This window comes from Pinus tabuliformis, chromosome 5_2, assembly GCF_031772625.1.
Source record: "Pinus tabuliformis cultivar Carrire ecotype Pingquan chromosome 5_2, CPIR1, whole genome shotgun sequence".
NCBI classification, from domain to species: domain Eukaryota; kingdom Viridiplantae; phylum Streptophyta; class Pinopsida; order Pinales; family Pinaceae; genus Pinus; species Pinus tabuliformis.
Genome location: NC_142306.1, coordinates 801,609,338 through 801,620,470, shown reverse-complemented (window position 1 = coordinate 801,620,470; position 11,133 = coordinate 801,609,338). Strand labels below are relative to the sequence as shown.

Below are 11,133 nucleotides of genomic sequence, written 5' to 3'. Positions count from 1 at the left end.
AGGCAATAACTTTTGCAATGACTTTATAAACACAGGTGCACAGGGATATGGGCTTGAATTCTTCAAAAGAGCCCGGGAGATTAGATTTGTTAATAAGGGCGAGAAATGTGGAGTTGAAGGGATGATATATTGATCCTGTATGCCTGGATTCTTCCACAACTGCCACTAACTCATCACCGATGAAATCGAAGAAGTGTTGGAAAATTTTGACAGTCCAACCATTCGGACCAGGGCTTTTGTCCTTTTGCATAGATTTGAGAATATCTTCTACCTCCTCCTTAGTAACAGGTGCCATGATGGATTCATTTCCTTCCTCCTATATGAACCTAGGAAAGAACTAGGCGACTCTTATAACTTCAGCAATAGATGCTTCCTCTGGCGCTTTGAAGAGGCTCTTAAAATAATTGACCCCTAAAGATGCTAACTCTTCAAAGGATCGAGCCATATCACCATTGGCTTTCTTCATTTCCCAAATAGTATTAGAATTTCTCCTTCCTTTTGCATAGTTCTGAAAAAATTTGGTGTTATCGTCCCCCGCATGCAACCAAATCACTCTACTTTTTAAGTGCCAACTCTCCTCCCTGATCTGGAGAATTCTCTTCCTTTCCATCTCCAGCTCTTGGAGTCTGGCCCGAGACTCTTCTATTCCATAGCCATTACTTCCTGGGACTTCAAGAAGGGCTATCTCTGAGTTGACATTTTCCAGAGTTTTTTCTTCATTCAGTTTCTTCTGGAGGGTCCATTGCTTAGAGGCAACCTTCATCCTTGTTAAATTATCCATGAAAGCCTTGCTACAACTCTTATCTTCGCTGATATTAACATTATTCCAAGTGCTATGGAAGAGGCTAATAAAGGATGCATCCAAAAGCCAGGAGGCATTAAATTTAAAAGGAGTGTCTGGTTTACAGAAAGCACCCTTCACTTCAAGGAAAACAGGGAGATGGTCCGAGAGACCACCCTCCCCAACCCAATGTCTGAAAGCCTGTAACTTATTGGTCAGCGAATCATAGAGAAGGAATCTGTCAAGCTTCTTCCCAACCCATTCTTCTCCTATTCTTCGGTTCCTCCATGACAGGTGCATCTTGAGCGGAGTGACATCCACCAGAAGAGAAGAAGCCAGTGTATTTAGGAAGAAATCAGTGAGGGGATCTGCTCTGGCTCTGACCCCCCAAGATTCAGTCATCCCCAAAGAAAAATTAAGGTCTCTGCCATTTACCAGATTTGGGTGTGCCATACAAGATTTAGTGAAGAAAGGGTTCCAGAACCTCTCCTGTTCCAAAACAGGACCACAAACATTGATAATGAGAAAGGGGATGCATAGTTCGATGGAGTATAGTTCCACAACCAATACATTTTCCCATCCCCAAGAGGAGATCTCTCGAAGAACCTTCGCGTTGAAACCCAGTGCCACCCCTCCCAAATGTCCATTGACGTCTATGACATGAAAGCTCCAACCCGAAAGAAGCTTAACGAGGCAGCCTGTAACTTCTTCCCCCTTCCCCAGAGTTTCTTGGAGTAGAATAATATCAGGTTTGTTGGACCTGACCAGTTCCTTCAGAGCTAGCTTTTTGGGTAGGCTAGCTAGACCCCTGCATTTGTAGGATAAGATGATCATCGTAAACTCGCAGAGGATGTTCTCTTTGCTCTAAGCACCCCTGGCAGAGACATTTTCTTCCCGTCACCAATATCGATGACAGCCTTCAACTATGCCTTCAACAGATTAGATTTCCTTCCTCTTAGCTTCCTTTGGCCTGTTGACACCATATCCAGCTCCAATCCTCCCACAGCAAGCCCTTTCCCCTTTCTATTGGCCAAAGGTCTAAGATTATATGGGGGATCAGGACTCCGAACAGAAGGAGGGACAGAAAATCCAGCATCAATGGGAATAGAGGTCAGTACAGGGGAGGAGGGAATGGCCATGATAACACTATCTATAGACGCTTGGCCCTTCCTCGGATCCAAAAATTCATTAAAGAGTTGTCTGAAAGGACTAGACTCATCACAACAAGACTGAGATAGAGGATTAGAATATCATAAGGAGGAGGAAGGGGAAAGAAACAAACCCACCTAAGCCTCCCCTGCCTTTTCAGAGACTGTTGAGGGTGCCAGGGAAGTCATCGGATAAGAGATGGACTCATTTGTTGCAACCCTCAGTTGTTCCTGATCATCAACCTTCCCTTCCTCCGGGACCAATCTCTGAGTGGATGCCTTAGGGTCACTTTCCTTGGTCTGAGCCTCTTCTTCCTGAATGATCACCTTCTGGTTTGCATTCAAATTATTTCTACTTCTCCTTTGTTTTCGGTGTCGGTGGTGTCTGAGAGGACACTCCTAGGCCAGATGACCATATTGATGACATTGATGGCATCTGAAAGGGAGGTTTTCATAGTCCACGGTGTGAATAAACTCAAGAACTCGGTACTTCAGGTTCATAGCGTCCACCAAGCCCTCTCTGGGGTTCAAACTTACCAGTATACGGACAACTCCCCAGTCGTGAGATCGAAGGTATGATCTATCAATGTTGAGAAACTTCCCCAGAGTATTACCAATAGAGGTGAAGGCCAAGTCAGTCCAAAATTTCATAGGGAGACCGGGTAGTTTGACCCATATTGGAGACTCCACTGCTTTTTCTTTCTGGGCGTCAAACAGGGGCGTCCATCTTCTAAATAAGATTGGCCTCTTCCCAAAGCTCCAGTTCTTTTCCATCACCCAGTCGACATGCTCCTTATGTCCAAACCGAATGCAAAACCATCCTTTGTCCAAATTTTTGATTTGTTCTGACTGAGCCCAATCCTTGATATAGTCTACCGAGAACTTTCTTCCTCAGACTCTGCCAACTAAAAATGTTTCTGAGGCTTCCATAGCCTGATCTATACGGATATCCACTCCAAACACACAACTAGGTCGCTCCTCCTTTATTCTGATAGGTTTGTTCTTCTTCCGCTTTCCACCCCCGCCATCCTTCCTGGCTTCTCCCTCTCCTGTATTCTTTTTAACAGGATCAACTTCCTTTTCTGCCCCAAACAGCTCAGTTCTTTGATCGTCATTGTCTCTGTTACCTTCTTCCACCTCCACAGCCGACCTTTTTATCCCAACACCAGGGGTGAGGGCCAATCTTCTCACTTGTTCCTCTTTTCCGGGTCCTTTTGGCTCCCCTCCTTCCTCTTCATTGGACGAAGCCTTTGACAGTTTGGTGGTCAACCCTTCCAATATAAGATTTGTAACAGGGGCCCTTTCCTGAGCTCCTATGTTCAAACTCCCTTCTCCCACCGCCTTGTCAAGACACCGAGGGTACACTGCACTATTCGGGAAGAAGTGTTTAAGGTTTTTCTCAGATACGTCATGACCCCAGCAAGCGAGAAGGTCTTCTGGCGCTGGGTCTATGTCGACGGTCTCACATTCGAGAGCCATCTCCTATTGTTCACCACGACCCGGGACCACCATTTGTTATTCGATGTAGATATCTAACTTGACAGCCTCCATACTGCGAAACCACTTGCATTCTAAAACCCCAGCACTCAGCCTCCCAACACGCATAGCGCTCTTTCTCCAAACTGCGATATCATTGTCATTCGAATCTAAAGTTCCTACCCTAGGATATATTATTTAGGAATTCACAACTACCACACACTTACACTCAAGTACATATCAGTTTTCTCATAACATAATGCATTAGTACAAACGTCTTAAAATAGGACCATTCATTCATGAAATATTTCAAACACATAATCATATCATGCAATTAATAAAAAATTCAAACAACTTTCAAACATACCATGTTAAATAAATCAACTAGATGACATAATCAAACACTCAACCATCAAATAGACGACATAATCAAACTCATACCTTAATGTATCTCAGGGGAGGCTATCTTGTCTACACAATTAATCTAGTTTAGCATGATATAACTTCACAACACATCAACTCAACATAAATAAGGTCATGATATCCATAACAATAACTAGCTAATAGGTTCACCTCATAAGCTCATAAACAATTGTCATTCATGCATAACAATCACATATTTATAGTCAATCTAGATTAGTACAACACATATCATAATTATATTGACTCATACCTGAGTATCATAACCACAATCATCTACATATACCAATCCAAATTAGCATGATACATATAAAATTAAGATCTTAAATGCAATAACCCTAATCATCAAGTTAACTAACATGTAACAACAAAAAGTTAGCATATAGCATACTCATCCACAACATATAACATAATCATCAAGTTACCTATCATACAACAACAAGTTACTACCATTCTTGACTATCCGACACACGTGCATATGACTACACTGACCAACTAGCATCTATCATGCATGTAGCCACAACAACAATAAAATGAAAAGAATTTACATAACCCTAATGCTTATAACAATAATTAACCATCATACCTGCATACCTACCATACAAACCTATATGATGATCTTATCTTACCCTGAAGTTTGGTGCCGCAACCTCACTTTGATGATCTGTATCTCCTGCTCTATCTCATCCGACACATTAGCACCATAACGTACCAATAGAATCATTATGACCTAATTGCATACAATGACCTCGCAATGCATGTCTGACCTACTATACATGTATAACCATGACCATGAAAATGCATACATAAAAGCACAAATTCGTATGCAACTGACATGCATTCATGACAAATGCATACCAAAAAAAACAACATCAACTCCTACATGTCAAAACAACTACAAAAATGACCATCACCATGCGTAAACAAAAAACACATAGACTATAATAATGAAGAACACATATGAAACTGACATGCATGCATGACAAACACATTCCGCCCACCCAGTCTAAGTGTTGAACCATGCTATGATACCACTCTGTGGTATCAGATATCATACAAGGAGAACAAAAACCAGGCACTGATCCAGATCTTGGGGGGGGGGGGGGGGGGGGGGGGGGGGGGGGGACCCCAAGATCAAAAAAAATTGAAATGGATATTGGGGGGGAAGCCCCCAAGATCTAAGAAATTGAAATGCTAGAGGAAAATAGGAGAACACACATTAAATAAAACCACCAAGAAACTTTTTATTAAAATAGAGAATAACTGTAAAATCTACAATGTGTTGGACAACATATCCTTTTACATAATGAAACTTGTTACTTATATACTTTTTTTAGTTATAATACCACAAGCAAATTCTGTGGGTGGGTAGATACCATGGGTGATTGAATAAAATGGGTGGATCTCACTTACAATATTGTGGGTGAATGAATATCATGGGTGGATGCCACTTACAATACCATGAGTAATTCCATGGGTCGATAAATACATTGGGTGGATGAATACCATGGATAGATGCCACTTACAATCCGTGGGCATATTCCACGAATGGATAAATACCATGGGTCAATGAATACCATGGGTGGATGCCAATTTCCATTCAGATCATTCCTCCCTCCTTAAGAAGACATGGTCCCTATTGCATGGATTTCCCTCCTAAGATTGCTTTTTGAATATGAAGAGCCACTGAAGAGAAGGGTTTTTTGTGGTTAACCCATAACTGTGATGAATAAAGATCCGAGGATAGAGATAACCTGTAATTCCTGTGACCAACTATGATACTAATAGTGTGCCTCCTAGAAAATAGACTTTGATGAGGTGTGGGTTTTTGGATGACCCATAACCATGAAAAATGAAGATTCAAGGATAGAGATACCCTATAATTATTGTGACCACTATGGTACTAATAATGTGTGATGTAGAAAATGGACTTTGATGACAAGGATTTTGTGCCGCTAACCCATAACCGTGATGCTGACTGTTGATGAAGTAGCAAGCGCCTACATAGCCCAAGGTGGAAGGGAACGTCTCCAAAGAACCCAATCCAGATTCTGCTATGATGAAATGGATGAATGTGAAGCAGGTTCCTACTAAAGCGGGGTGGGAGGGAATGTCTCCAAAGGGAAGCCACTCTGACTGCTACTCCATATATAAAAACTAATTTAAATTGGGCATAACTCTGTCGATATAACTCAGGATAATTATTATAACCAATTTTTGGAAATAAAATTATCATTTTGCATCTTCCCATGTGTTTTAAATCCCTATCTGGGCACTCTGGAAAATCAAAGTCGTGCCACAACTGTCTCGCTATCACAAAAGTTCTAAAAAAATAGTTGATTTTAAATCAGTGATATCTCCCTTATCCTGACTTCAATTTGACCAATGTTTTTTTTGAATTTGGGTATTTTTTGCAAGATATATATATATATATATATATATATATATATATATATATATATATATATATATATATATATATATATATATATATATATATATATATATATATATATCTATATCTATATCTATATATATGTTGTAGCTCTGATACCACTTGTTGTAGATCTAATCCAAAAATATTATAGATCTGATATAAAAGTATGAGATAATGCAAAGAAACCCAAGAATAAGATAGAAATGTTTCTTTATTGATCAAACCCTTAAGGTAGGGCAACACCATACATTCACTCCTTAAAGAAGGAGAACACTCCACAAGCCATATGCCTGTTCATACAAGAATACTTCTCTCCATCTTCATATGTGGAGTCTCTAGCCTTTATATAGGCCTCATACATACAATACCATGCATCATTACCATGGTTTCCTCATACCATCAACTAATACCATGGGCCCATTACATTATTATTAACTACTTGTGGTCCCTTACATGACATGGGTTAACCACCTTATTTATTATTATGACCCATCCCATTATTACATTATTACCTTGGGTACCTCCCTTAGTACCCCATATTATCCCCCCTAGGTATATAACATTCCACCCCCCTAAGCATGTTTCGTCCCCGAAACATGGGAAGAACACAAATAATAAGATCTACTCAAAAGAGTAGTCCACTGATACCATGCACGTGCATCTAGCCATCCAAGAGAAAGGTGAACCCTCGATCTCGCTGGTGCCTTGCTCGCTTGAGATGGAAGTTGACCGTGGCAGCTCTTCTGTGTTGATGTGCAGTGGGTGGATCTTCTCTCCTCACGATCCGTCATGTGACGACTTGGTTTCCATCTTGATGGTTGTCTCGCTGGGTGATGTGGGTGATGATATGTTGAAGTTTTAACCCACGATGGCTTTTGCTTGACTTCACCCTGCTGTGGTGCCTGTTGTGGTGTCTTCTTTGTCAATATGACTTCAACCACTGAGCCCTCCTCTGATGTATCATCACCTGTAACCTTTTCTTCTGCAACCTCTGTTTGTGTTTGATTGTCGATCATCAAAGGCTCATCATCTGATATGTCAGTCCCTTGAACATCTTCTGCTTCAGCCTCCATGTTCTCTACCTGTTTATGGATGGAAATATCCTGTAATGTAATTTTCTTCTTTTTATACCATAGCTTCAGGAATTTCTTCTGCACATTAATATTGATAGTACCCACCGATTCGATCCAAGGATATCCCAAAACAACATTGATATTATCCATCTCTGAAGCATAAAAATCACCATGAAACACATACTTATCCATAGAAAGTTTCAAATCCTTATAGATTTGAACATCCTTATCATCAACCTGTGCATGTTCAATTTGTTTTGCTGGGACTTGCAATTTTTTTGCCAAATTAACACTGATAACATTATGTTTACTACTAGGATTGATAGAAACAATGATCTTCTCTTTCTGAATCAATCCATGAATCTGCAATAAGGAGAAACCCGTAGCAATTAAACCCTTATGTGTCTCATTCTCCTTTTTTCTAGCCTGAGACCATTTGTCCAAAAAGACTTTTTCAAATTCTGCATCTGAAATGTTGGCCATCTTCTGGTGGTGGTCAAGTGATAACCACCACTTTTTAGCCTCATCTCTCATACTACATACTATTGGAATCCTCCAATATTTCCCATGTGTAGACTTGGATCTTTGTATGAATTCTTCAATAGTAGGACCATCATCTTTCCCTGTAAAATCTAGTATTTCCATGAAGAGGGTTTGAGAAAAATTCCTCACTTGGTGAAAATTTAAAGTGGCCACAGTTTAGTCAATATTGCTCAGAATCTTTATTATAACCTATTTTTGGAAATGGAACAATCATTCTGCATCTGCCCATATGATAAAAATCCTGATCCAGGCATTAGAATTCCAGATCTGCGCTGCTACGCTCCCGGCGTCACCCAAAATTTCTGCAAAAAGAGCTGATTTTAAATCAGCGATATCTCCCTCATCCGGACTCCGATTCGACTGATTTTTTTTTTGAGATCATGTGTGTTTTCCCAAATATTCCAAATCTACAATTATATCTTTTAGATCTAGCACCAGGACTTCTAGATCTGCGCCGCAAAACTCGCTGCCCTGAAAATTGTCTGCAACCCCACTGATTTTTAGATCAGCGATATCTCCTTCATCCGGACTCCGATTCGACCGTTTTTTTTTTTTGAAATCAGGTGTTTTTTCCCAAAGAATACAGATATGTAATTAGATTCTGTATATCTTGCACCAAAATGTACATATCTGATCTGCAAATTCGCCACTCGAGAAACCCTGCAAAAATGAAAAAAAAAATTCTCCACGGTTTGCCCAAGAAAGTGCTCTGATACCAATTGTTGTAGCTCTGATACCACTTGTTGTAGATCTAATCCAAAAATATTATAGATCTGATATAAAAGTATGAGATAATGCAAAGAAACCCAAGAATAAGATAGAGATGCTTCTTTATTGATCAAACCCTTAAGGTAGGGCAACACCATATATTCACTCCTTAAGGAAGGAGAACACTCCACAAGCCATATGCCTGTTCATACAATAATACTTCACTTCATATTCATATGTGGAGTCTCTAGCCTTTATATAGGCCTCATACATACAATACCATGCATCATTACCATGGTTTCCTCATACCATCAACTAATACCATGGGCCCATTACATTATTATTAACTACTTGTGGTCCCTTACATGACATGGGTTAACCACCTTATTTATTATTATGGCCCATCCCATTATTACATTATTACCTTGGGTACCTCCCTTGGTACCCCATATTATCCCCCCTAGGTATATAACAATATATAACCAAAAGTTTCATATCTGATATGAAAACTCGCCACCCAAAAAAATCCTGCAAAAAAAAGAAAAAAAAATCTTTACGCTTTTCCAAAGAAAGTGCTCTATGGAGGTCGTAGCACATGCATGAAGTTTGTTGAAGATTGCTGTAAAAATTTGAAACTAAAATATGCATCAAACCCTCATTCCCATGGAACCCGGATCTTGTGGGGAGGCCCTTAAGATCTAAAAAAAATGAAATGGATCCTGGGGGCGGAGGTCCCCAAGATGTGAAAATTTGTAATGCCAAAAGAATATAGGAGAGCACACATTATACAAATCCACCAAGAAACTTTTTATTAAAATAGAGAATAACTGTAAAAGCTACATTGTTGTGGACACTATATTCTTTTACAAAATGTGACTTGGTACTTATAGTCTTTTTTAGTTATAATACCATAGGTAAATTCCATGGGTGGGTAGATACCATTGGTGATTGAATACCATGGATGGATCTCACTTACAATACCATGGGTGGATTCCACTTACAATAACATGGGTAAATTCCATGGGTGGATAAATGCCTTGGGTGGATGGATATCATGGGTGGATGCCACTTACAATACCATGGGTATATTCCATGAGTGGATAAATACCATGGGTTGATGAATACTATGGGTGGATGCCAATTTCCATTCAGATCAAACACCACCCAAAGAGAAAAAAAACCATGCTCTGGTACCACTTTATAACACCCTCCTCCCATACTTACCCAATCTTACTGGTCCACCAAGGTAAATATGTGACGAAGAGTTACTCTAATATGATTCAACCTCTTAGATCACCTTAAGTAAGTGGAATCGACACAAAAAAAAACTTACATACATCTCTCAGGTGCCACAGGAACCCCAAGAGTTAATCCACCACTCCAGGTTCCCAACCCCTAAGTTAACCTAACATTTCAATGAATTAAACCACTAGTCGCTCCCATGACATGGGCATGCATGTGACTGGGACCCTTCAGTCGCTCCCACTATTCCTGCAAGGGAGAGACTGCAGTATTTTACAACCAATTTTGTGTCAGAGACTGTGATATTTAAGCCTCTTTTTCAGGGCTCGTCTCCAAACCACCGTTCGAAACTTGATGAGATCTTTCAAGAACATAAATGGCACCAACACAAATCCTCTAGCATAAAAAATGATCAAGGAGTTGATATAACTAAGCCAAAGCATGACACTCATTTTGTCAAACATATCAAAAATATGAAATATACAGGATTCAACAACAGATCCGCAAATAGGGGTCTCATACTTATCTAAGAATCGCCATGAAGGATTGATGCCTTCTCACATTAGTTGCATTATCATCTGTTAGGTCATCCATTCATTTTTCATTCATTTACAAATCAAAACATGATGAGAGCCATACATCATCACTCTCATAAAACATGCTCATAACAAGCATATAACCAACATAAATAACAAGGATATAACAACCATACAAATCACTTATAAACAAGCATATTTACCCATAAGATACAGGTGCAAAGAAGCTCTTATTAACTTATGAAAAATATTAACCAAGTCTAGGACTTTCACGTACCACCCGACCATAGAATAGGATGAACCAAATCTCTCTTTCATCTAGTCACCCCCATGCCATATTCCAAGCATGAATGTGGGATCTAATGGAACACATCCAACAAAACTAGGCCAGGGCTTCCAAAGGCCAAACCACCTCAACCCTTAACCAATGATTCCTCCTCATAGTCATACATCACTAACCATCACCAAATTGGTCTCTACCCAAGCTGTCAAGGTCTCTAGAGCATTTTTCCAATACAGGGCTTCCAAGACTAGTAACTCAACCCATAGTTGTCGTCAGGCTTCTAGAGAGTTTGTCCAACCTTGCTTCTAGGGCTAGTAACCCAACCAACTAAGGGATTTTAGAGCATTTTTCCAACCAAAACTTCCAATACTAGTAACTCAACCCAAGTTGTTATAGGGCTTCCAGAGCGTTTGTCCAACCAAGGCTTCCATGAACTAATTATTCAACCCAAAACCAAAGTAATATGAGCACCAACTAGAGAACAAA

General features: G+C 39.9%; 1 protein-coding gene across 1 annotated transcript; it reads right to left on the bottom strand.

The window, feature by feature from the left end:
- Window positions 1-337: 337 nt before the first annotated feature.
- LOC149161739 (uncharacterized) lies at window positions 338-1,615 on the bottom strand. Its single transcript, XM_089434987.1, has one exon. It carries the CDS (start codon window positions 1,613-1,615, stop codon window positions 338-340), a length of 1,278 nt encoding a protein of 425 aa, XP_089291113.1.
- Between the last annotated feature and the right edge of the window lie 9,518 nt (window positions 1,616-11,133).

Excerpts from the sequence above, each read along its gene's own strand:
- LOC149161739 (XM_089434987.1), bottom strand. The coding sequence starts at position 1,615 with ATGATCATCTTATCCTACAAATGCAGGGGTCTAGCTAGCCTACCCAAA.